The sequence below is a fragment of the Giraffa tippelskirchi genome, chromosome 4 (genome assembly GCF_054371585.1).
Source record: "Giraffa tippelskirchi isolate mGirTip1 chromosome 4, T2T-mGirTip1v1.2.pri, whole genome shotgun sequence".
Taxonomy (NCBI): Eukaryota; Metazoa; Chordata; class Mammalia; order Artiodactyla; family Giraffidae; genus Giraffa; species Giraffa tippelskirchi.
In genome coordinates, this window is record NC_137278.1 from 165,864,986 (window position 1) to 165,892,600 (window position 27,615).

The 27,615-nt window shown below is 40.3% G+C and overlaps 2 protein-coding genes across 5 annotated transcripts in view; one reads left to right on the forward strand and one right to left on the reverse strand.

Annotated features, from left to right (window-relative positions):
• NOPCHAP1 (NOP protein chaperone 1) overlaps window positions 1-5,983 on the forward strand; it is a 34,508-nt gene extending 28,525 nt beyond the window's left edge. Inside the window, exon 5 of the mRNA XM_081595674.1 lies at window positions 5,623-5,983. Within this exon, the coding sequence (XP_081451800.1) occupies window positions 5,623-5,699 (77 nt within the window). The 3' untranslated portion in view covers window positions 5,700-5,983. The remainder of the gene's footprint in view (window positions 1-5,622) is intronic.
• ALDH1L2 (aldehyde dehydrogenase 1 family member L2) overlaps window positions 1-27,615 on the reverse strand; it is a 63,490-nt gene that overhangs the window by 16,666 nt on the left and 19,209 nt on the right. For all 4 annotated transcript variants that reach the window (XM_081595655.1, XM_081595654.1, XM_081595658.1 and 1 more), the window contains 13 exons: window positions 26,676-26,777; window positions 26,379-26,468; window positions 20,680-20,814; window positions 19,421-19,546; window positions 18,560-18,651; window positions 16,075-16,222; window positions 11,197-11,316; window positions 10,461-10,588; window positions 8,608-8,758; window positions 5,487-5,557; window positions 5,300-5,405; window positions 1,130-1,217; window positions 460-553 (listed from right to left, as the gene is read on the reverse strand). In XM_081595655.1, coding sequence (XP_081451781.1) covers window positions 460-553; window positions 1,130-1,217; window positions 5,300-5,405; window positions 5,487-5,557; window positions 8,608-8,758; window positions 10,461-10,588; window positions 11,197-11,316; window positions 16,075-16,222; window positions 18,560-18,651; window positions 19,421-19,546; window positions 20,680-20,814; window positions 26,379-26,468; window positions 26,676-26,777 — 1,451 coding nt within the window. The remainder of the gene's footprint in view (window positions 1-459; window positions 554-1,129; window positions 1,218-5,299; window positions 5,406-5,486; window positions 5,558-8,607; window positions 8,759-10,460; window positions 10,589-11,196; window positions 11,317-16,074; window positions 16,223-18,559; window positions 18,652-19,420; window positions 19,547-20,679; window positions 20,815-26,378; window positions 26,469-26,675; window positions 26,778-27,615) is intronic.

Below are 27,615 nucleotides of genomic sequence, written 5' to 3' on the forward strand. Positions count from 1 at the left end.
CGCACAGTATTCCATTATGTTAACAAACTTTAACCGTTGCCTTATTTTAGACATTTAGATGGTTTGCATTTTTTTGAACTAATGTTACTGTTTTTCAGGAATGCATTTTATAAATAATCCAGATTTGTCTCTTATATGTCTTTTCAGTTTCTTACTTAGGCTTCCAAAACCAATTTGGGCCACAGTTTTAGTATCAAAAATGTTTTGTGCCAGATTGTTAAAGCTACCAGAAGCCTGCAGACTTTCAATACATTTCTGGTTTTACTGACTTTGGGTTTTACACTTTGGAAAGTATTTTACTGTATTCAAACATTTCATTACCCTGCTGTGATAAGATTTCTCTTCTACATTCGATGTTATTTTTCTCCCTCCAAAAGCACCTTATTTAAAAAAGTAAAAACAAAGCCAAAGACCTGGTTTAACAGGATCCTTAGCAAATCAGCACACTAAACCCAATACCTCTTCATGATCTGTTTGCCAATCAGAGTGGAACCAGTGAAACCAAGTTTGCGGATATCAGGGTGCTCCGAAAGGCGCTGTCCCGCTATGCCGCCTGTGCAATTAATGGAATAAAACACGAATTAAAACATTATCAAGGTCTTAGGGTAAAGGTGTCTTTGAATTCACTGAAGCAGTTTTCCAAGTTCTCATTTAAATCTTAGTTTTACATTTTCTATAATAATAACAGCGTGACAAAAATCTGAATAATGTCCTCCATGCAATTGTCAGTACCCCTAAGATGGATTATGTCTTGATTTTTTTAATCTTCTAAAGTAATTTAAAAAAATTGAAATGAGACACCATAGGGTAGTTTTACAACTACTCTACTATAGTTGTAGGGTACAACTTCCACCCCTCCCACCCGACTCACCTGCCACTGTATTTCCACTTTAAGATATTAGCACATGGTGAGTATGTTTATACTGTACTGTTTGCTAAACTGTATTTAGTTTTAATATTTTGGGTTGGCCAGAATGTTCATTCAGGTTTTTCCATAGGATGTCATGGAAAAGCCCGAACGAACTTTTTGGCTGATCCAACAGCTATGTCAGGACAAGACTCCAGTGGGAAAACTCAATTACCCTTGACTGTTCATTAGTTACAGCAAAGTGGGTTCTTGTTGGCTTACCTGAGCCTGGAATGATGTTGATTACCCCCTTCGGAAAGCCTGCGTTAACAGAGAGCTCAGCAAACTTCAAAGCAGTCAAGGGTGTGACCTGAGCAGAAGTAGACAGCAATTGCCTTCTTCAGACTCTGTCCTGTCCTGTAGATCAGTACCTAATTTTCCTTTTATGGCCACACTAGTGTTGATTTTTTTTTTTTACTAGAGTTGATTTTATTTTTTCTCTTACTTTCACGTAATTTCTGACTTACAGCAAAGTTGCAAAAAACAGTACAAAGAATTCCTATGTATCTGTCACCCAGATTCCTCAAATGTTAATATTTTACTGTTTGCTTTATCCTCTTCCTCTCTCTGTGTGTTTTTGAACTGTTTAAGGAGGATGATATAATCCCAACATCCACAATATATTTTACTTATTTGCTTAGTCCGAAAATATACAGAAAGTATTTTGAAAATTACTAAGCCACGTCCCTATGAAAAAGAAGCCTCCTAACGTCAACACTTATTTATAGTGTTTTTGCCTCCAGTCTGAGGCCATATAGTCCAAATGTCAGTCAAAAGTTTCTTTGGTTAGTGCTTCCTCATTGCCTTTAGTGTGATGCTGTTATTAATTTGAAATCTGGCTTAATTAATTTTTTTTTGTATTCAATGTTGGCCTCATCTATGTTGATTATATTTCTTTTCTTTATTTGTTCATTTGCTGTTTTGTAGAGTATGGGAAACATGCTTCCAAAAGTGAGGATTATACAACAGTACATTCAGAGACGTGTTGTTCTCCTGTATACCCATTTCCCCATCCTTTCTAGGTCATCCTCCCAAGTAGTTAATCAATCTCTTTAGTCTCTGGTTTATCCTTACTATGTTTCTTTTTGCTCAAACGAACACATAATATTTTACCTTTCTTTTTACCAAAAAAAGTGGTATAGTTATGGATCTCATCTTAAAGATCGATTACAGCAATGCATATCTCAGAAGCAAAATGAGAGTAATATGTTTACACTCTGAAAAACCAATGCTGATTAAGTCTTGTATTAGTATTCTGTTAGCTTGGTCTCAAAAAATGGAATGGACAAAAATTGAGTTGTGAATAGAAAAATAGTAGAGCTTCTATTTACGTATTTTAACAGAGAAAGATAGGAAACAAATCAAACACAGCTAACAGTTATTATGGGGCTGAATAACGGTACTCTCACTCTGTCTGAATGAAGGTCAGATGACCACTGATCACAGGTATGTGTGGTGTCCTAGGAAAGAACAGAAGCTCACAAGGCCAAGGGACAGACTGTGGCTTCCTCACTTGCTCATATGCTTTCAAAATATTGCCATGTGTTGGAGTTTACAGGCCTGCTTGCATATTCATAGACTATATTGTTGTTTTAGCTCATAAAATGGTCAAGTGACTGAAAAGGAATCTATATAGAAACTGCATAATAAATAGTAGTATTAATAGGACAAATACAAGCAACAACAATAAAAAAGCAGGGTTAACATTTTTCCTCCTTCTAGTAACAGGTCCATGGCAATAACATTATGACATTTAAAAAAATGGCAATCTAGTTATACTTGACGAGAAATTTTTCAAATGCTCAAATATTTAAAATTGGCAAGAAGATATTTCAAATAGTGGCTTTATATCTACTATAGTTAAAGAAAATCCTAGCCCAAAGTGTATATTTTTATGCCTTAGTATGAAGTCATCATGATTAGAAAGACTTTTAAAAAACTATCCTGAATTAGTAATTTCCATGGGACAGAAATTTTATGTCTTTGTCACTGATAATATGCCTGACAATTAGTGTGCACTCAATACATGTTTGTAATTTTTGAATATTCTGTGTAGTCACTGGAGTTTTCCAATGCTTAGCACTCTCTTTGGATACCACCATCTAGTGGTTCTCAGCTCTGGCTGTACCTTAGAAACTGATGTGAAGAAGTTAAGTAATACCAAGGTCTGGCCTCTGACCCAGGCCAATTAAATCAGAATCTCTGCCAGTGGGGCCGAGATATTAGTCTTTTTAAAAGAAAATTCTAAAATTTAGAATTTTAAATTCTAAAGAGAATTTAAAAAACGATTCTAATGCGCAGCCAGGATTGAGCACTGCTGGGCTAGGCTATCGCCTCCTCTCTTCATTTTACTAGCTTTTTGCTGGTTACTGAGTGCTGCAGATTGGGAGAAACAGCACTCATACAGGATGCTGGTGAATCACTCAATGCTTGTGAAAGGATGAGCCAATATCTATCACACAAAACATGGATCTATTAACTAAAGGATTCTGCTATTAGGAACATATCCTATAAAGACAGTTACACATGTGCATGAAGGTATATATTTTTTTAATTAAAAAATTTTTTTAGCTGCGCAGCATGTGGGATCTTAGTTCCCTGACCAGGGATCAAACCCACGTACCTTACACTGGAAGCTCAGAGTCTTAGTAACTGAATTGCCAGGGAAGTCCCATGATGCTGTATTTAAAAGGTAATTAATTGTAACATGGTTTATAACAGCAAAAAGATGAAAAAAATCTCAATATCCATTAATTAGGTATAGGTTAAATGAAATACTGTTTATTTTTTTACACTGGGCTTCCCTTGTGGCTCAGATAGTAAAGAATCTGCCTCCAATGAAGGAGACCAGGGTTCTATCCCTGGGTTGGGAAAATTCCCTGGAGAAGGAAATGGCAACCCACTCCAGTATTCTTGCCTGGAGAATTCCATGGATAGAGGAGCCTGGCAGACTATAGTCCATGGGGTCGAAAAGACTTGGACACAACTGAGTGACTAACACATTTTTTACACTGAAAACTTTTTTTTGAGTTTTTTCCCCTTTTGGTAAGTATGTATAGAGTGCTCCTATTTTACTTCATTTTATTTTTATATTGTATTGTATTGTGCTAAGAACACTTAACATGACATCTACCCTCTTAACAATTTGTTTAGTGTACAATACAACATTATGGCTGTTCAACTGCTAAGTCATGTCTGACTCTTTGTGACCCCATGGACTTCCCAGCATGCCAGGTTTCCCTGTTCTCCACTATTTCCTGGAGTTTGTGCAAATTCATGTCCAATAATATGATGTATAACAGACTTCTAGAACTTACTCATCTTGCATAATTGAAATTTTATGCCTCTTGAATAGCAATTTCCTGTTTCCCCTTCTCCTCCTGTGTGGTTTTCAGTTGGTTAAAAAATATTAAAAAAAAAAAATCTACTTATTTATTTAATTTAAAAAATATGCTTGTATACACAGAGAATATATCTGGAATACCTCAGAAACTAATAAATAACAAAAACATTGGTTGCCTCAGGGAGGTAAATTTGTTAGCCAGGAGAATAAGAGGGAGACTTTTCATCATCTATCTCTTTGTATTTTTTTAATTTAAAAAATTTTGAATGTATATCTTTTTTTTTTTAATGAGGAAAACAAGATGGCTGTGGTCACATGACTATGTAGTTGTTCCAAATGAAAAAATATTTTTTTAATCCTAAAAGAAGAAATAAAAAAATAATTAATAGGTAACAAACTATAGACTCTTCTTGAATAGAGACCAAGTTTTCTCCACCATCTTGGGTTCCTCAGAGTGTCCACTCCTGTGCACTGTCTGGAGGAAATGCGTAGCTGGGTGTTAAGTTGGCTACCACATTTTTTTTTTCTTGAAAAGCTACTCTATCACTAAAGAGATGTTTTTGAGAACTCTATCATTTGAATTATTTTTAAACTAACTTCCTGTTTTCCACATATATATATATTTTTCATACAGCTACAATTATGTACATTATTTGCATGCTTTTCCCACATCTTCCATAACTTTACGATATTTTTGATAATTAAAATTTGAATGCCTGCATAAAACTTCTTTTGATATTTCATAACTACTCTAAATAACTCGTTCAGTTCAGGGCATGTGGCATTTTGCAAGCATTGAATTGGTTTGTAGAAATTCAGGGGATTTCATTGACATACACTATGCCTGCTTCCATTGTCATGGACGTTCTAAAGTTTAGAATCCCCATTTTGGGTAGCTATTAAAAATGAATATTTACTAATATGAAAAGATGCCCAGGATATATGAAAAGATGGTGTAATATATGATCCCATTTTTTTCAAGAAATAATATTTGTCAACGTACATCTGTGGGAGGGGGTAGATGCTGCACCTGGCCTCGCGTGTCTTACCTGCGCCGGCTTGAGCACTAAGGTGTTGCCTGCTGCCAGACACGCGGCACTCTTCCATGCCAGCATCATCAGCGGGTAATTCCAGGGGATGATAATGGCACAGACTCTGCAAGGGGAGAAAGAGACAGCCTCAGTCCCCTTGAACTAACTTAACACACGTCACTCAGAGGCACTGTCTTTGTCTTACCCAAGTGGCTCCTTCTTGGTAAAGGTCAGATTGCGATTTGGACGGGCCTGGTTGATGGGAATTGTAGAACCCTAAAGAATAAAAAAAGGTTGATACTACTTTACTAATTTCATTTTTTTTTTTCTTTGCCATACAGCATGTGGGATCTCAGTTCCCCGACCAGGGATCAAACTTGCTCCCACTGCACTGGAAGCATGGAGTCTTAACCACTAGACTGCCAGGGAAGTTCCTACTTGATTAATTTAAATGAGTACATTTAATCTCAATGAATCCATTTTCTGTCTGCCTCTCTTACTTTCTCTTAGCTGATATTAAAAAAAGCAGTGTTCACATAGAATTCTATTCAATGTTATGTGTCAGCATGGATGGGAGGGGAATTTGGGGGAGAATGGATACATGTATATGGCTGAGTCCCTTAGCTGTTCACCTGAAACTACCACAACACTGGTAATCAGTTATATCCCAATACAAAATAAACAGTTTGAAAAAAAAAAAAAGCCGTGTTCAATTTATAAGAAACATAGCCACACCTAAAAAGGAACTGCTATGTCTTTCTCAAAAGAACTAAGACATAGGAGAAAAAAACACAGAATTCTAATTTGATCATCTTCATTCCCAATTTCTGGGCATGGCAGAGAATGTTAATTGCCTGCCCAATATGTATTCTCCCCTCTGTTCTTAGTAACAGAAATTCTTGATTAATAATGGGTGTGGCAATGTGCCAGGTAAAGCACTGTGTTTCCAGTTTCCCTAGCAAATAGTGATGATTAATGGAAGATGTAAGTACAATGCACTGGAAGGGGAACACTCTTTAAAGCAGGCTGACTCAGCTAAAACAAGTGCTGTTTTACCCATTCCCTCACTCTCACTTTTTCCTTCTTCCTGCTCAGAATGTTGCTAAAAAGGCTGGTGCTGCAGTGGCTATCATGACACCAAGAGGCAGCCGTGAAGATAGTAATCACACGGTACTAAGTATGGCCTGGCAAAGAGAGAGAAGGAATCTTCCTCTCTCAGACTAGTCTTGATTGCCTGCTTTTGGACTCCTTGAAAGTGAGATAAAAACAGACTCCTTGGTTGGGTTTTCTATTACATGCAGCTAAATTTGATCCCAGGTGATTTTTGGCAGTAGTCTTTAACTGAAACTATCCATCTGTTTTGCTACATAAAATATTATTGCTGTTACTAATACAAGTGTATAATCTCTCATCTGAAACCCTAGGATCAGTTGTGCTTTGGGATTCAGAATTTGACTTTAGAAACATAATATAATGCATAAACAATACCTTATATAATGTTATAATATCTATAACCCCCATTAATGTCTGGGGTAGCCTCCTATAATCAAGCATAGTAATATTTATCCAGGGCTTTCCTGGTAGCTCAGCTGGTAAAGAATCCACCTGCAATGCAGGAGACACTGGTTTGATTCCTTGGTCAGGAAGATCCTCTGGAGAAGGAATAGGCTACCCACTCCAGTCATCTTGGGCTTCCCCGGTGATTCAGATAATAAAGACTCCGCCTGCAATGCAGGAGACCTGGGTTCGATCCCTGGGTTAGGAAGATCCCCTGGAGAAGGCAAAGGCAACCCACTGAATACTTATTCAGTGAACTATGAGTATTCACTCTAAGTGAGATGAATAAAACTTATAGACTCATGCTGGTCTGGGTAAGATTTTGGTACTAACTGAGTTTGAGCCAATCAAACAAATCAATTTTCAGGTTTCAGAACTATTTGGATTTCATAATTGAGAATAAAGGGTGGACTTAAACTGCTCTTACTAAATGCTGCTAAGTTGCTTCAGTCGTGCCCGACTCTGTGCGACCCCATAGACGGCAGCCCACTAGGCTCCCTCATCCCTGGGATTCTCCAGGCAAGAACACTGGAGTGGGTTGCCATTTCCTTCTCCAGTGCATGAATGGGAAAACTGAAAGTGACATCGCTCAGTCGTGTCCAACTCTTAGCGACCCCATGGACTGTAGCCTACCAGGCTCCTCCGTCCATGGGATTTTCCAGGCAAGAGTACTGGAGTGGGGTGCCATTGCCTTATGACTAAATTACTTATGACTTTGTGGCTGAACAATAATAAAAACTACACTTATGTGCAAGACCTACTATAGTACAGGCTTTAATTCTGTATATATAAACACTTGTAGTATATAAACACTCATTTCTAATTGTCATAACGTAATTTGCAAGGTCTGGATTATCATGACCATTTTACAGATGAGGAAAGTAAGGCTGAGAGAGGTAAATGACAACAACTGCTAGTAAGTGGCAAAGATGAGGCCTGGAACCAGGTCATCACTCTGATTCTATAAAAATGGTGGTACAGCAATGTAACCAGAAAACAAGTTTCCCAGTATCCTTAGCAGGTAGAGACAGCCAATGGGAGATATAAGCACAAGGTGTAGGGAGGGTGGGAAAGCTTTCTAAAGTCCTTTTGCCTTTCTCCCTCTTCCCCACTTACTCCTGGCTCCTGGGAAGGTGGCCGTGATGGCTGGCGCTTCGGTGGTTACCATGAGACTAGCAGTGGCGCACATTCTGCTGCTTGCTGCAAGCCCTATTTCCCTTGTATCTCTCAATACCAAAGCCAAGTGCAGTTGCCATTTATCATCACACATGTGCTATTTATTTTCTTGTAAAAAGAAGGCAATTGACATTTTTATCGCACTTATGTTTTTAAGAAATTTTTCTTATAACCAGTCTGCATAGCCCACCTATGTTAGCTCTCTGACCTCCACAAGTATTTGAGTCTTCAATTCCTCCATGATATCAGGCTTCTCTCTATATGCCAACAAGACTATTAGATGCTCTCAAGAGATATTATATAGTATAAAACAAAGAACATTAGATTGTAAGCTCAGAAAATCTTGAGTTTAAATCCTAGCTCCACTTACTATGTGACCATAGGTAAGTCATTCATTGTCCTCAAGCCTCAGTTTCTTCACCTGTAATAAGAGGTAACAACTATTCACCTACCTCAGATAACTGTTATGAGGATCAGATGAGAAAACCTACGGAAGTGGTGACTCTGACAAAGGGTCTTTACAAACTAATAAACATTCGTCCATTTTCCTCTAGGAATGATCTCCATGGAAACAAACAACATTTTGCACTTACCTGAATTTTGTCACACCAGCCAGCAAAATATCTGAATGTTTGCACAGACATTCCAATGTGAGTCTTCAGAGCCAAGGTGTAGACAGCCCCTGAATCGAGGGCTTCAATGGTTGCCAGTTCTTCTTTTTTCTCTTCCATTAGGTCTGCAAGTCTGTTGGCCGGTGAAAGAAATCCATTCAACAAATATTGAGTCTCTACCGTGTAAAAGGCGCCCTCCTAAGGGCTGAGAATTCAAAGGTGAACACAAATGGACCAGGTCTCTGTCCTCATGGAGAACGTGGTCTCATAGGGAAAACAGGCATTAAACTAATAATGGCATGAATAATTTGTTTTAAGAGTTATAGTGAAGAGGCAGAGGGTGTTGGAAGTCTATCATTTGCATTATAGACGCATAAAAAGTAAAAGATGATCGAGTCACAGTCAGCCAAGGAGATCAATGACAGAACACAGTGGGAATGTGGATAGCTCATGAATACACTGGGAGATGTTAGAGGGCGACCCACATCCCTGGATAACCCATGAACACCTGAGGATTTCTGGTTGGTGTAGAAATATTTCCAACACTGGCTGAAAAGGACAAGACAGAAATACATGGGATGAACTATAAACACCACAACAGGCTTCTGTTGGTGTCTGGTTTCTGTGGAAAGATGACTAGAAACTGTCTAATGACTATGAAATAGTCAAAATTCATCTCTTGTGTTCACCTCTTGCGTTTGTTTCCCCCTCTTCCATTTGTTTTCCTTCCTTCCTTCCTTTCATGGTTCTGACGCATTTCTTTCAGACCATTCCAGGTCAGGCTTGAAATCTTCCTCCCTAATATTTCTTCCAGATCCTGCTCTATGAGATCTTTTGAGCAAGGTCAGCTATTTGTCATTTAGTAAGCAGAAAACTGAATCTGGGATTGAATCTAATTACTCTTGGCATACTCAGCTACCAATTTATAACACCCTTTCCAGGCCTTAGTGTTTTTCCTCCTTGTTTCTACTCCTCACACATCAAGTAGATTTAAATTTTCTCTTTGGAAACAGCAGGGTGCTGGATGTTCTCCATGTGCTGCTTGTAATCCAGTCTCCACCCGGCTCTGTGACCCCTGGAGGATGACTTTTATAGATTACATCATAGGCTTCTGGGAAAGATTACTGGACTTGGCTAATGACAGGCCAGTGGGAGGCAGCCCCAGGAGACTGGCAAACTGGAGGATAAAGTGGTCTGGGGATGGCTGACTGGTGGGCTGTGGATCGGCAGTGGCAGCTGCTGTGTCCTTTCACCGAAACCCACAGTAGTGCGGTCTCCTCCTGTAGCCGCAGATCTTGCCAGATTCTAGTAACAGCTCCTTCCTCTGTCCCTTTAGGCCTTGCAGTAAGAGCAGTTTCCCTGTTCTACCCCCCAGCCTGAGTGCTTCATTATCCTTTGCTGGATTCCCTTGACCTTGCTTACATCTTTACAAATAAGTATTCCTTTACTAAACTGCTCATACAGGGACGGTGACTGCAACAAGCAAAAATACAAAAATCAGGAACTCCCATATATGGGAGTTTATATGATGGAAGTAACAAAAGACATGCTATCTAATAGGTGCATAATAGAAAGTCTTGAAAAAATTTTTTAAATCTTGGCAATGTTAGTCAGTATCCAAAGGCCACAGACTTGTGCTCTCTTTTTTTTTTTCAATATTTATTTATTTGGCTGCACCAGGTCTTAGCTGCAGCATGCAGGATCTTCAGTTGCAGCATATGGGATCTAGTTCCCTGACCAGGGATCAAACCTGGGCCCTCTGCATTGGGAGTGTGGAATCTTAGCCACTGGACCACCAGGGAAATCCTCAGACTTATGCTCTTAAAAAATCATACCGATACATCAGTCTTCCTCTGTCTCGTGCATTCATTCTTCCCCATTCACCGTTTTCAAAAGCATCTTTTGCTGCTGCTACTGCTTTATCAACATCCACCAAAGAGGCATAGGATACTTTGCATATCGTCTATTTCAAGGTAAGAAAACATAGGTTATAGACTACTTATATAGAGAGATATACAATTTTTTCTTGGGATTAATATTATACTATAAAATTCAAAGTGTTTCTATGATGGAAAACCAATACTTCTGGTAAACTTCTGGTAATATAATAAAGAAAAAGAAACCATTTTAACATGAAAATTGTGAGCCTAAAATTCAGTACTTCTCATTCACACTACACTATGAGAAGACACATGTAGGAAACTGTAACCATTTCTTCTCCTGCCTTAGGAAAGCTGAATTTCTCACCGTGAGCTTGCAAATTCTGAGATTTTTCTCACATATACAGCTCCATGTGGAATTGTGCCCCTGATGTATATAGGTATAGCGACCCATCTAAATTCATCATAAATATTCATTCTTAAAAGTAGGTTATAGTAGATAACAGCAGCCAGAACCAGAGCTGAATAGTTTAAAAAAATACATGAAGTACATTAACATTAAGTGCTCAGAGTAACAGAATACTAGAGAGACAGAGTAATAGAATAAGTAATTCTTAAGACTGTTTTATAACGGTGTAATGAAAAAAAATCCATAATCAGTGTTTATTGCACACACTAAGTCACTACTCACAGATCCATCTGTTGGGTTGATAGTATCGTAAGTCTTTCCATCTTCAGCATCTGTGAACTGTCCATTTATGAAACACTGATATGGCATTTTTACTGTCATGTCATTGATCTCCTTTGAAACCTAAGACAGAGAATTACATTAATAAAGTCAACAGATTTCTGTACTTACGCAAAAAAGAAGCTTATTCACTAATGCAGACAGAGAAGTTGTCAGTGGGACTCTAGTGCTTACTGTCCAGAAGAGACAAGCAGATGTAATAGTTAGGCCTCATGATGCTTAGAGTGGCCATTGCGACAGGAGGTCAGCTTCTGTGACGACCAAAGTGGTCTGAGCCGGGCGTTATAAAGACCATTGAGATGATCTTTTTCCTCCTTGAGATGAACGATGACTCAGAAGACCTCCAGATAATGAAAACACCGCCATCTAGTGGCACCACTTGTGGAGTTCAGCCTTCGCTGCCATGCAAATTTTTGAAATTGCCCATCAACACTGTTTCCTTTTATACTGGTGCCATTTTAAGTTTTCTTTCCAGTGTCCTTCCCCATATTCACTGTTCGCCTCTTACATATGTGCTGCTTAAATTGTAGTCTGTACTATTAGCTGGCAAGTGAATTTATATTTGTCCATTAACCTCTATAAATCTCCATTTGTTTCAACAATAAAATGATAATATACCTGCCTCATACAGTCATTAAGAGACATAATTAAAATAATATATGTGAAAGAGCACTATTGGCATAAAATCCCACTTCAATGAAGGGTATTAAAGAGAAAACTTAATGATTTAAGAAATTACTTTATATAGAGAAATTGAGGATGCTTAGAAAAGAAACAAAAAATAGCAAAAGCGTAGCTTGCGGCTCATCATCACTAATTATTAGAGAAAATGCAAATCAAAACTACAGTGAGGTACCACCTCACACTGGTCAGAATGGCCATCATTAAAAAGTCTACAAATAACAAATGTTGGAGAGGGTATGGAGAAAAGGCAACCCTCTTACATTGTTGGTGGGAATGTAAATTGGGGTAGCCACTACAGAAAATGGTATGGAGGTTCCTTAAAAAACTAAAAGTAGTATTGTTAGGGGAAGCACACAGACTGAAACCATCCACTCTGGCCAGGCACCTTAGTAACCATTTGCATGAGTTGTTTTAGGACAGGAGGTCCCGGTAAGGAACACAGAACTAATAAGCCTCCATCAACCAGAAGAATTCGGGAAAGGTCAAAAGGAGACACCACATGTCCGACCACCTCCCAGAATCCTTTTCTCTGGCATCCATTTGGCTGAACAAGGCGGGCATCACCAGGAAGGACTCTGAGTCAGATGATTGGCTAAAGACAACCCGGAAACTAATCTCATCACCATAAAACTGAGACTGCAAGCCATGTGACAGAGCAGTCCTCCTGGGTTCCCTTACCCTACTGTTCTTCACCTGGGCACCCTTTCCCAATAAAATCTCTTGCTTTGTCAGCACATGTGTCTCCTCAGACAATTCATTTCTGAGTGTTCGACAAGAGCCCAGTTTCGGGCCCTGGAAAGGGTCCCCCATCCTGCAATAGTATCATATCATCCAGCAATCCTAGTCCTAGGCATATATCCAGACAAAACTCTAATTATGAAAAGATACATACACTACAATGTTCATAGCAGCACGATTTACAATAGCCAAGACAAGGAAACAGCCTAAATGTCCATCAACATATGAATGAAGATATGATATACATATATATATTTATATAATATTTTACTATACAAAAAATATATATATGTGAAACCTACAATGGAATACTACTTAGCCATAAAAAAGCAATGAGCAATAACTGACATTTTAAAAGTCATTAGAGGGGTTCAACAGGAGATTCAAGCAGGCAGAAGAAAGAAATAGAAAACCAAACAATGGGTCAATAGAGACATCCAGTCTGAAAATAGGAAAGAAAAATAATTTTAAAAATGAATAGAGCCTTAGAAGCCTGCAGGACACTATCAAATGTACTAACATGTGCATAAAGAGAGTCCCAGAATGAAGGGAGAGGGATGAAGGGGTAGAAAGACTATTTTAAGAAATAATGGCAGAAAATATCCCAAATTTTATTTAAAAAAATTAATCTGCACATCCAAGAAGCTCAATAAACTCAAAGTAGACAAATCTCAAAGAGATCCATCCTAAACACATCATAGTAAAATGGTCAAAAGACAAAGACAAAAAGGGAATCTTGAAAGCAGCAAGGGAGAAGAAGCAACTCATCACGTGAAAGTGATCCTCAATAAAATTAACAGATGACTTATCCTTAGAAACTACAGAGGCCAGAAAGCAATAAGATTATATATTAAAAGTGCTGAAAGAAAGAGAATGTCAACCAAAAATTCCATATACAGCAAGAATATCCTTCAAGAACAAAGGAAAAATTAAGTCATTCTCAAATGAACAAAAACTAAGATACTTCATTTCCAGCACATTGCCTTTCAAAAATGACTAAAAGGTGTCCTTCTGACAGAAATGAAAGAATACAAGACAGTGACTTAAATCTACCTGAAAAAATAAAGAACACTGACAAAGGTAAATATAAGTCAGTATAAATGTAATTTTTATTTTAAACTCCTTTCTTCTCCTATCTGATTTAAAAGAAAACTGCATAAAGTGATAATTATAAAACTATGTTGATGGGCTTATACTGTATAAAGATGTATTTGTATGACAGTAATAGCAAAGGTAAGGGGGTAGGGAGCAGAGGTATATTGTAACAAATTTTTTCTACACTATTGGTATTAAACTGGTATTAATCTGGGCTAGAATGTTTTAAGAAAAATGTCTCTTGGAATCCTCAACCGCTAAGGAGATAACTAAAAGTATATAGCAAAAGAAACAATAAGAGATTAAAAGGGTGTACTAGACAATATCCATTTAACAAAAAAGAGAGCAGTAAGGAGGAAGAGAGGAGAGAAAAAGGCATAAATCAAGACTTACAGAAGCACAAGTGGCCAAAGGACAGATTAATCAAACTTAATCACATTTTAAAACTTTTTTGTGTTAAAGGATACTATCAAAACAGTGAAAAGAAAACCCACAGAATGGGAGAAAATATTTACAAATAACGTATCTGATTAGGGTCTACTATTTAAAATATACTAAGGTCATTTACAACTAAAAAACTAAAAAGACAAATATTCCAATTAAAAAAATAGGTGAAGGGTTTGAGGGACTTCCCTGGTGGTCCAGTGGTTAGGACTAGGTATTCTCACTGCCAGGGGCTCGGGTTCCATCCCTGGTTAGGAAACTAAGATCCTACAAGCCACCTGGTACAGCCAAAAAACAAAGGAGGTACAGATATTTCTCCAAAGAATATATACAAATAGCCAATAAGCACATGAAAAGATGTGTATCACTAGTCATTAGCAAAATGTAAATCAAAACCGCAATGAGATACTACTTCACATCCACTAGGACAGCTGAAATAGAAAAAAACAGACCACAGCATATGCTGGCGAGGACGTGAAGAAATTAGAAGCTTCCTACATTGCTAGTGGCAACGTGACATGATGCAGTCGCTTTGGAAAGCAGATTGGTAGTTCCTCGAAAAGTTAAACACAAGAGCTCCCATATGACTCACCAATTCCACTTCTAGATATTTACCCAAGAGAATTGAGAACATATGTTCACACAAAAACGTATATTGGGTTGGCCAAAAAGCCCGTTCAGGTTTTTCTGTTGCATCTTTCCAAAAACACAAAAGAACTTTCTGGCCAACCCTACGTGAATTTTCATAGCAGCGTAATTTATAATAGCCAAAAAGCAGAAACAACTCAAATGTACACCAACCAAGGAAAGGATAAATAAAACATAGTTATCCACACGAAGGACTATTGCTTGGCCAGGAAAAGGAATAAAGTGATAATCTACCCTAGGATGTCGATGAACCTTGAACACATTATGCTGAGTGAAAGAAACCAGCTGCAAAAGGCCACTTACTGCCTAATTCCACATGCATGAAATGTCTCAAATAGGCAAAGCCATAGAAACAGAAAGTAAATTGGTGGTTTCCCGGTGCCAGTGAAGAAGGAATTCATAGGGCCTGGACTCCATCTTAGGCCTGTTCATGCTGATCATGCTCGGCCACCTCTCTAATGGACTCTAAACTCCTGTGCTTAGTGCCTGTGGAAATGACAATAAAAAGATAAGACCCCCTCCGGACAGGGGAACCTTGAAGATCGTATCCAGGTTACTCATCGCCTAAGAGAAAATATACACTAATTACCCCTGTCTATCAGAGTGTAACCTCAGGCTTATTGATTATTGGCCAATTGTTTAACTGTTTGAACACATAACACATAGATGATGGGATTATTGTGATTGTATTTACCCTTCCTTCGTTTGTTAGTCTCAAGGAATTTAGGGTAGTGAGTTCGGACACATGGGGTATAAAAGATTTTCACAAATGCTGGTCGGGGTCCTTGGCTAAGAGAAGACTCTGCCTTGGGCCTGCCAGTGTAATTAACTGCACTCCACTACCTACATTGTCCTTCTGAGTGAGTTTGTTTCCCAGAACGTGTGCGTACAACACCGGGACCCAGGAGAGGAGAGCAGAGAATGAATGCCAGTGGATATGGAGTTTCTTTGGGGGAGGTAAAAAAAAATGTTCCATAATCAGATCGTGGTCATGGTTGCACAACTCAGTGAATATACTAAAAAACAATGAACGGTACATTTTTTGAAAGGTGAAAAATACGGTATCTGAATTATAATCTCAATAAAACTGTCATCTAAAAAAAGTTGTAAATGTAAAAGCAAATGGGTGAGAGGCACAGCATTCTTCTATAGCATGAAGACCATGTATAGCATGTTAACCATGTAGATTTTCAACACCACGGGCAGGCTTACGTAATCCACCACTAGCTCTGCTTCCTGATCCTCTCCTCTCAGTTTCCTCACGACTTTTTGGATGAAGTCTTCAAATTTGGTGGCCATATAAACATCCTCATTCTGTAACTGAAGCCCTCCACACTTCTGTCTTATCTCTTCAACCAGTCTGAAAAGAAGAACCAGCTCATGTTATTTACATTTTTTTAAAGAGTTTAGAGGACTGTATGATTACATTTAGGTTGCTTTGAAGTAGGACGTATGTCACATACTTATTTATAGTCCATGAGATCGTCTATATTAGTTAGAGAAATTAATGAGATCGGGAGAAAAAAAATGTTAAAACTTTCTCAAAAGACAGTGGCAATTTTTTTTAAATTTTTTTTTTTAATACAAGAAACTGAAGCAAAGATATTTAATTACTTTCAAGAGGAGAGTTGGACACAACTGAGCGACTAAGCACAGCACACAAGCAAGGTGATAAAAGGCACATAAAATCAGTTTCTAGCCTTTCAAAAGTACTCAAGGAATAAGAAATAAAGAAAATTTCTGAACTGTGATAATTATGAGAGACCAAAGTCACATCATAGACTATTTTCTCTGGATCCGGTGTAAGAATAAAACAAACATTTGTTTGTATTACATGGCTAAGTGAAAGTTTTAGTTGCTCAGTCGTGTTCAACTCTTTGGGACCCCATGGAGCCTGCCAGGCTCCTCCATCCATGGAATTCCCCAGGCAAGAATACTGGAGTGGGTAGCCATTCCCTTCTTCAGGGGATCTTCCCAACCCAGGGATCGAACCCTCATCTCCTACACTGCAGGCGGATTCTGTACCCTCCGAGCCACCAGGGAAGCCCACGTGGCTAAGGTGGGTACTACACAGAACCTTCCCAGGTAGTGCAGTTAGTAAAGAACCTGCCTGCCAAGGCAGGAGATGCAGGAGACATGGGTTGTCCCTGGGTCAGGAAGATCCCCTGAGGTACAAAATGGCAGCCCACTCCAGTATTCTTGCCTGGAAAATTCCATGGACAGAGGAGCCTGGTGGGCTACCGTCTATGGGGTCACAAAGAGTTGGACACAACTGAGTGTGTGCACACACACATGTATATAAGATAGATAACTAATAAGAAGAACCTACTGTGTAGCACAAGGAACTCGACCCAATGCTCTGTAGTGACCTATATGAGTATAGAATCTAAACAAGAGTGAATATATGTGTGTGTGTGAAATGAAAATATCTCCTGCCGTTTCAATAAACAAAAAATGTCATAGCCAGCAGCGATTTCTGGCCTCCAAATGTGAATAAGGGCTCCCAAAACTGAGATCCAGCGGATGCTGCCAACCCCCATGGTGATTACTGAGGAACTGGGAGAATGCAAGAAGCAAGGTGAACAAGGAAACAGGATTGCCCCCAGATAGCTGAGGTGCATATGAAAGGAATGAATTCAATGAGCCCAGAGGCTTGCATCTTCTCATACACAGAATGCTAAATTCCTTAGCTCGGATATGATTTTTGATGCTCAGACTGCCTGCTCCCTTTGTTGCAAACTTGTATATAGCCAGACTTCCCCTCCTGCCTCCTTGGAGCAGTTTTCTCAGAGCTACTGAGGTGCTGTCTCCTGGGCTCAGAGTCCTAAACATTCCCACCAAATAAAATAACTCTCTACTTTCAAGTTGCGACTATATTTTTTAGTCAACAATGTGTAACTGATTCACTTTGCTATATAGCAGAAAATAACACAGCACTGAAAGTTAACTATACTCCAATAAAAATTATTTTTAAAAAATACATGAATGAATAAATGAACAGAATATTCATCACGAACACTTGCTTTGTCAACATGAAGACTTTTACCTTGTTTATTTAGTAAATAGCCATATGGTGGCCCTCAAAGGAAAAGCACCTCTACAAGACTCTCCACTATTAGGATCCTGGTCTGCTCTTCATGCCATAGAGGGCGGCTTTCTAGTCCTCTAGCCCTTTCTACCTATTGCAAACTTCTGCAGAAAAATTCTGACTATAGAGTAACTACCCTTACTCTTTCAAGAAGTCTGATAATCTTCATTCTAGATATACCATACTGGGTAACTTGGGGAGTTAGGAAAAAAGATTTGGGGTAAGCATAATCAATGTTAAGTATCCTTTTAGATGCAATTATATAGGAAAATTCCGATTAACATTCTCACTCAGAGCCTCCCAATTCCAACTGGAGGAGAATCAGCTAAGAAATATGAAGACATATTTTTAAGTGAAATAAACAATTAGTAGGGTGGTTTTCTAGGTGTATAGTCCATATGAAAACACTCCTAGTTAGCAACAAAGAAAAGAGAACAAATACATGTATTTGACCATGGAAACAAGCAAAGAAAGATGAAGGAAAGAGAAATATAATAGATGGGTATGATACAGTGATGACATTTAGTACAAAGGATTTAGATTCGATTTTCAAGGTCAAAGTGAAAATCCCTGGTGCAGGGGTGTGAGTCACTAAGGTGGTGATTTTACCTGGCAACATCCATTGAGCTTGCTCCAGATTTAAAGAAGTCTGTTGAATCTTCAATAGCAGGGACATTGCTTAAAATTCCAGCCCAGATGACCTACACGACACAAGGGAAACTTTTATGAGGGAGTTGCCATGTAGAACATTGGCAGAGACTAGCTAGCTTCTCACCAAACCTACTTCTTTACATGTCTCAGCATCTCTTCAATTAGAGGGGGCTGTTTGACCAACTTCTACCCAGTGAATATGAATGTAAGTGACCTGTACTGTGAATCTTGCTTCCCTAGAGGCTCAGTGGTAAAAAGATCCACCTGCCAATGCAGGAGATGTGGGTTGGATCCCTGGGTTGGGAAGATCCCCTGGAGAAGGAAACGGCAACCCACTCCAGCATTCTTGCCTCGGAAATCCCATGGACAGAGGAGCCTGGTGGGCTACAGTCCATGGGGTCGCAAAAGAGTCAGACATGACTTAGCGACTAAACAACAATAACACTCTCAATCGTGGCCCATGAAAAACCTTTGTCACACGATTTTCTGTGCTCTTGTGCTCTTCTTGGCTGTCTGGGATGGAGATAACGCCCAGCGGGTCCTTGAAGATACCAGAGCCTGGGTTCCTGCTTGACTTCACCCCTAACCCTCATATTCCCACTTTACCCCCATGCAAACCTAGAACCGCCTTGGATTACTTATGTGAATGAGAAATAAATGTGCATATAAATTTTGGCATTGATTTCCTTTTGCAGCTAATACAAAAAAGAGGAAATAAAAGTTCCATCCCAACTCCTTTGAGGATTAATGGTACTAGTTACAAAAATGGTTACAAGAATTGTTCCAAGACAAGAAACATTAAAAACTTCATGTGTTCACCTTGATGGTCTCCGCCACCTTCAGCTCTTCGGCTGTGAGTTCCACCACTGACATCTCTCCCGATGAAAAGTACTGAGAGGCAGGAATCATTTTTCCGTCTTCAAACTGCAGATTTCTCACCATCAGCTATAAAATAACGACAAAACAAGCAGAAGAATTGAGAATTAGGACAATTCAAAAGTGAGACTGGTGTGACAAAGAGTCTTATTTGAGTATAAGGACCAGCTTATTTGGCAAATTCGAAAATATGGATTAAAAGCACTACCTACTATGTGTAAAAGGGCTGAAATGGTATTTCAATTATGGCAGCAGAGAGGAGGAAGTTAAGTCCAGGGGTAGATATATCTCAAAATGGATGATAAACACCCCTAAAATTGACACTTGGATATAGGTATTGGGTCTAAAGCTGACAATGACTACCACTTCTACTAATAGTACTATTACTGCCTCTACTGTCATCTTCTGAACTCTTATTCTGCAGCTTGCACAGTGCTAAGTACTTATATGCTGAGTATCTTATTCAGTTTCCTAAATCCTGATAGATCCAGGTGTCCTTATTATCCCCATTTTACTGATGAGCAAATAAAGGCTCAGTGAGGTTTAGTAATTTGCCCAGTGCCTCACAGCAAGTAACAGAGCTGAGGTTACAACCCAGGACTAGCTGGACTCTGACTCCTACAATCTTAATAACTGATGTATCCTGTGAGCCAGGAGAAGGTATCTGTGAGCTGCAAATTCCCTTTTGTTTTACTCATTGGGCACCTGCCCAAGAGCCCACTGAGGGACAGAGATCATGCTCCCAAGCGCAGGCAGTGCAGATGGGCATCTCCTTGTTGGCAAAGGGAGGACCATCTGAGGAGGCTCACACCACCTGATCCTCCCAGACCAGATCACGCTCTCTGTTCTGTAGACAGAGAAACGGAGCCTTAGAGTGGAGAGGCGTCCTGCTTACGACCAGTGAGTGACAGAGCAGGGATTCACACTCTGGCTCCTGACCAAACGCTAAGCTCTTTCTACTGTATCACAGAGCAGGCTGTGTAGGTCCTGTAGGTCCATCCTGAGATGCCTGGTTCTCAATCAAGGCACATAAAGCCAGCTCATCCCCAGAGAGAAATGGGCCGCAAACATCTTAAACCTCCCATACCCCACTGCACAGCCAGACTGTCCTGGGAGTCTGCCCTGCCAGACTCCCTCAAGAGCTTGGGTAATTGAAGGAAACCACCAAAGTGATTTTATAGGTAACCCTATTGAATACTCACTGCTTTTCCATCGTTACCGAAAAGAACAAGTCCATTTTTGGTAACAAGACCAGGCTTCTCAGCACCTTTAATTTCCAGTGGTTCTCCAGGAGGGATAGAGCTATTCAGCAATGATGAGCCATAGAAAGTGACCACCTAGTAAAGAGACCAAACCCAAGTTGTGAAAGGAGGAAATGAAGGCTGTTTATAAGGGTGTATGAAAGCAGCACGCCCTGCAGAACAAGCAGTTGGCATTCTCATTTATGCCAAAATGAGGGACCTCCCACTGCCAGTGTAAGAGACTATATCAAGCACCTATCGGAATGACACAAAGCAAGAGAGTCTGTGAGGGTATGATTGCAGAGTTGAAAAATGCCCCACATCCAGGGGATGCAAGTATACGTGTATCATTTATTCGCATTGACACAAAGGTAAATGACATGAAAGCTCTCACAGACTTTACAGCCTGAAGGTTGCAAAGAGTTTTTGCGGGAAGTAGAGGTATCGGTGGGGGCTCAGGGAGGCAGGTGCAGAGTAGTAAACAGACTGTTGCATTGCAGTGGAATGTGTGATGGGAGGTACAGGAAGCTTTGTGGGTCAGCTCATGGAAACAAGATTGGATCCAGACTGTAACTAGGAGAACTGGCTATTAATTGATTTGTTATTGTTATTATAATAATTACTATAATTCTATGCTTGTGTGTGTGCTCAGTCATTCAGTCATGTCTGACTCTCTGTGACCTCATGGACTGTAGCCTGCCAGGCTCCTTTGTCCATGTGATTTCCCAGGCAAGAACACAGGAGTGAGTTGCCTTTTCGCCTCCAGGGGATCTTACCAACCCAAGGATTGAACTAGTGTCTCTTACATCTTCTGCATTGGTAGGCGGATTCTTTACCACTAAGCTGCCTCTTATAATTCTGTGGTCATTAGCTACCATTTATTGACAACTCTATTATTTAATATTTATCAAACATTTATTCTATGTCAGGGACTGAGTATTTAGATGAATTAATATGTATTAACTCACTGCATCTTCACAACAACCCCAAACCAATGAAGGAGGCACTATTATTAGTCTCATTCTGCAACAAGGAAACCAAAGTACTCAATGGTTAAGTAACCTGCCCATGTTCAGTTCAGTTCAGTTCAGTCGCTCAGTTGTGTCTGACTCTGTGACCCCATGAATCACAGCACGCCAGGCCTCCCTGTCCATCACCAACTCCCAGAGTCTACCCAAACTCATGTCCATCGAGTCGGTGATGCCATCCAGCCATCTCAACCTCTGTCGGCCCCTTCTCCTCCTGCCCCCAATCCTTCCCAGCATCAGGATATTTTCCGATGAGTCAACTCTTCGCATGAGGTGGCCAAAGTATTGGAGTTTCAGCTTCAGCATCAGTCCTTCCAATAAACACCCAGTACTGATCTCCTTTAGGATGGAATGGTTGGATCTCCTTGCAGTCCAAGGGACTCTCAAGAGTCTTCTCCAACGCCACAGTTCAAAAGCATCAATTCTTCAGTGCTCAGCTTTCTTCACCGTCCAACTCTCACATCCCTACATGATTACTGGAAAAACCATAGCCTTGACTAGACATAACTTTGTTGGCAAAGTAATGTCTCTGCTTTTTAATATGCTGTCTAGGTTGGTCATAACTTTCCTTCCAAGGAGTAAGCGTCTTTCAATTTCATGGCTGCAATCACCATCCGCAGTGATTTTGGAGCCCCCCAAAAATAAAGCCTGACACTGTTTCCACTGTTTCCCCATCCATTTCACGTGAAGTGATGGGACCAGATGCCATGATCTTAGTTTTCTGAATGTTGAGCCCTAAGCCAACTTTTTCACTCTCCTTTTTCATTTTCATCAAGAGGCTTTTCTTTCTGCCATAAGGGTGGTATCATCTGCATATCTGAGGTTATTGATATTTCTCCCAGCAATCTTGATTCCAGCTTGTGCTTCTTCCAGTCCAGCCTTTCTTATGATGTACTCTGCATATAAGTTAAATAAGCAGGGTGACAATATACAGCCTTGACGTACTCCTTTTCCTGTTTGGAACCAGTCTGTTGTTCCATGTCCAGTTCTAACTGTTGCTTCCTGATCTGCATACAGGTTTCTCAAGAGAAAGTTCAGGTGGTCTGGTATTCCCATCTCTTTCAGAATTTTCCACAGTTTATTGTGATCCACACACTCAAAGGCTTTGGCATAGTCAATAAAGCAGAAATAGATGTTTTTCTGGAACTCCCTTGCTTTTTTGATGATCCGTCGGATGTTGGCAATTTGATCTCTGGATCCTCTGCCTTTTCTCAAACCAGCTTGAACATCTGGAAGTTCACGGTTCACATATTGCTGAAGCATGGTTTGGAGAATTTTGAGCATTACTTTACTAGTGTGTGAGATGAATACAATTGTGCGGTAGTTTGAGCATTCTTTGGCATTGCCTTTCTTTGGGATTGGAATGAAAACTGATTTTTTCCAGTCCTGTGGCCACTGCTGAGTTTTCCAAATGTGCTGGCATATTGAGTGCAGCACTTTCACAGCATCATCTTTGAGGATTTGAAATAGCTCAACTGGAATTCCATCACTTCCACTAGCTTTGTTGGTAGTGATGCTTCCTAAGGCCCGCTTGACTTCACATTCCAGGATGTCTGGCTCTAGGTGAGTGATCACACCATCATGATCATCTGGGTCGTGAAGATCTTTTTTGTATAGTTCTTCTGTGTATTCTTGCCACCTCTTCTTAATATCTTCAGCTTCTGTTAGGTCCATATCATTTCTGTCCTTTATCGAGCCTATCTTTGCATGAAATGTTCCCTTGGTATCTCTAATTTTCTTGAAGAGACCTCTAGTCTTTCTCATTCTGTTGTTTTCCTCTATTTCTTTGCATTGATCGCTGAGGAAGGCTTTCTTATCTCTCCTTGCTATTCTTTGGAACTCTGCATTCAAATGGGAACATCTTTCCTTTTTTCCTTTGCTTTTTGCTTCTCTTCTTTTCACAACTATTTGTAAGGCCTATTCAGACAGCCACATGGTTATACAGCAAATAGTGGCCATGCCAGAATTTTACTGGAAACATTCTGGCTTCAGATCCCACGCTTTTGGTGTGTCTGTGAGTATAACTACTTTGAAAAACAAGGCATTATCAATTGTGATAAAATATATTCATATGCTATATGATGTTACTGTAGTCCAAGATGTATACCCAGTATTCCTCATGTAATCAAGAGTACATTTGTATAAGGATGTCCATGATAAAAGGATTTATTGAAGTATAGTTGATGTACAATATTATATAAGTTACAGGTGTACAATACAGATTTCACAATTTTTAAAGGTTATACTTCACAAAAGAGTTCCAGAAAAACATCTATTTCTGCTTTATTGACTATGCCAAAGTCTTTGACTGTGTGGATCACAATAAACTGTGGAAAATTCTGAAAGAGATGGGAATACCAGACCATTTGACCTGTCTCTTGAGAAACCTGTATGCAGGTCAGGAAGCAACAGTTAGAAGTGGACATGAAACAACAGACTGGTTCCAAATAGGAAAAGGAGTACGTCAAGGCTGTATATTGTCACCCTGCTTATTTAACTTATATACAGAGTACATCATGAGAAACGCTGGGCTGGAAGAAACACAAGCTGGAATCAAGATTGCCAGGAGAAATATCAATAACCTCAGATATGCGGATGACACCACCCTTATGGCAGAGAGTGAAGAAGAACTAAAGAGCCTCTTGATGAAGGTGAAAGAGGAGAGTGAAAAAGTTGGCTTAAAGCTCAACGTTCAGAAAACTAAGATCATGGCATCTGGTCCCATCACTTCATGGCAAATAGATGGGGAAACAGTAGAAACAGTGTCAGACTTTATTTTTTTGGGCTCCAGAATCACTGCTGATGGTGATTGCAGCCATGAAATTAAAAGACGCTTACTCCTTGGAAGGAAGGTTATGGCCAACCTAGATAGCATATTTAAAAGCAGAGACATTACTTTGCCAACAAAAGTCCGTCTAGTCAAGGCTATGGTTTTTCCAGTGGTCATGTATGGATGTGAGAGTTGAACGGTGAAGAAAGCTGAGCACCGAAGAATTGATGCTTTTGAACTGTGGTGTTGGAGAAGACTCTTGAGAGTCCCTTGGACTACAAGGAGACCCAATGAATCCATCCTAAAAGAGATCAATCCTGGGTGTTCATTGGAAGGACTGATGCTGAAGCTGAAACTCCAATACTTTGGCCACCTCATGCGAAGGGTTGACTCATTGGAAAAGACCCTAATGCTGGGTAGGATTGGGGGCGGGAGAAGAAGGGGATGACAGAGGATGAGATGGTTGGATGGCATAACCAACTCGATGGACATGGGTTTGGGTAGACTCTGGGAGTTGGTGATGGACAGGGAGACCTGGCGTGCTGCAATTCATGGGGTCGCAAAGAGTCAGACACGACTGAGCGACTGAATGGAACTGAACTGATAGTTATTATAAAATATTGGCTATAATCTCTATGTTGTACAATATATCCTGGTAGGTTAATTTACATGTAATTATTTTTACCTCTCAATTCCCTACTCCTATCTTGTTCCTCCCCACTTCCCTCTCCCACTGGTAATCACTAGTTTGTTCTCTATATTTGGAGTCTGTTTCTTTCTTGTTATATTCACTGCTTTGTTGTATTTTTTAGATTCCACATATAAGTGATATCTTATGGCATCTGTCTTTCTCTGTCTGATTTATTTCACTGAACGTAGTACCCTCCAATTCCATACTCTTAACCACTGCACTGGACTTCCACCTTTCGTTCTTCACTGATCCCATATAGTTTTACTGATATCTAATATGCACTGAGGACCCAGCTGAAGGGCTGAGACTATCAAGACAACAGCATGATGCCCTTGCCCTTGAGGGGCCCCCAGTATATGGTGGGTAGAGGGATAGATACATAAAGAAATGCTTACAATAGACAATATGCTGAGTCAGAGCTAGGCAGGGCATTACTGGAAAGGAGAAAAGGGATGCTCAGTCCCGCCAGGCTGGGAGTATGAGGTCAGGAGACTTCCTAGAGGAGGTGAAGCTTGAGAAACTCAGTTGAGTGGAGCTTCCCCAGGTATCAGAAGGCTTTTCCTGCCCCTGCCCACTGCCGCTGCCCACCAACCCTGCCCCTGCCCCTGCCCCTGCCTACCGCCCCTGCCACATCTCTTCCCCGTCCTCTCACTCCCACTCTTCACATCTGAGACCCCAGCTTCTCTGAACTCTACTGCAAGTTCCTGTCCAGGTAACATGCTCTCCTACCTCTGGGTCTTTAACTCTGGGTCTCGTTCTCTACTTGTTGCCCTCTTCTCGAAGTGCAAGCCAAACAACTTTTCTAGGAAGCCTTTCCTAAGATACCTGAGTCTGGGCCTCAGTTACAGCATTCGTCTTACTGCCTTGTGAGTGCTTATTAATTTCCCTGCTTTCTCCATAAAACTGCAGTCTCCCTGAGAGCAGAGGCTGTGCCTAGTGTCTGCCTCACATCAAATGCTCCATATGTGCAAAAAAATGGACCACATGACCATGGATACCTAAGCTCTTTTAGCTGGCCACGTGTACCTAAACTCCTTTAGTTGGTCACGTGTACCTAGAATACAAACTCTCCTCACAAGCAAAGGAAGAACCAGGGGAAGCCTAGACTCATGAGTAATGCCTCTTACAAAGGTCACATGCTGAAAGAAAACATTGGGCCCCTAGAACATACCTGTCCATTTATCTCTGCCCAAGCTCCAGGGACTTTATCATGACCTCGGATCCAGTTATGTAAAGCTTCAGCAGACTGATCCCAAGAGATCTAGGAATGCGCAAAGCACAGGTTGAACTTCTCAAGTCTCAAAGGCAATAGAAACATGTCTCTCCATCTCCATCAGTGGCAGATATGGGTAGGGATGGGGCAGGTGGCTTGGAGATCTTGCTTTCACTGAGGAAATGGTACACTGAGAACTGCTCAAAGGTGGGGGACAGTGAATTCTGAGATGCGTAATTGAGTTGATATAAATACCTCAGCATTTTCCTTTCTCTGGATACCTTCATATGTTGCTCCTTCTTCTGACTGGGGAACATGAGGAGCTTTACCATCAGCTATGAGTTGGACAGCTTCCACCTAAAGCCAAACATGTTACTGGTGTTAAAGTCCAGTGGTCAACAATGGCATGGTCTGTTTAATTGAAGTTTCTGTTTAACAGAATTACTATATATAAATCTGTCCAGAGAGTCAGACTTTGATAAAATAACTACCATTTCTTTGAATCCATAATTCTACCAGGCAGTGTGTTAGATGGGGCTTCCCAGGTGAGAGAGTCAATTTCTAGGCAGGTTGATAAGAAGTCCGGGGGTCCCCAAAGAGAAAGGGAGGGGTCTGGGGTTCTCAAGGAGGAGATAGGGGTCTGGAATTGTTAGCCCCCATCTGTAAGAGAGAAAGAAGCAACCAGCATCATCTTTCTACCAAAGACGTCCCTCCCTGTTCTAGATGGGGGTGTAGACAGACTTTACACCAAAGCTTTCCTTCCTTGGTCAGACTTAGTCTGTCCCTTACCGACACAGGTGCTGTACTCGTCCCTTCTGGTTCTACCTCCGAGGCGGGGCGGAGATGCACCAGGGGTAGACCTGATGGCATCCCAGACTGATGTCCAGTTCGTTACCATTAAAACTTTGCTTGGCTCTGATGCCACCCGAGGTGCAATCAGTAACCTTCTGGAATGCCTCCCAAGCTAAGACTGCTGAGGGAAACCTTCATCACCTAAGTGCCTGTGCACGACCCTGAGTATATTCCTGACCACAATAAGACTGGTACAAACATAAAACTGAGATGTTCCTTCCAAGCGTCACCACACCAGTATAAGCAATACCAAAGAGATAGTGAAGGGCTGGCAAGTGAGGAAAAATTGATTTTTGTCCTCAAGTTATTAGGGCCAGTCCTTCCATTTCATTCCCACAGATTC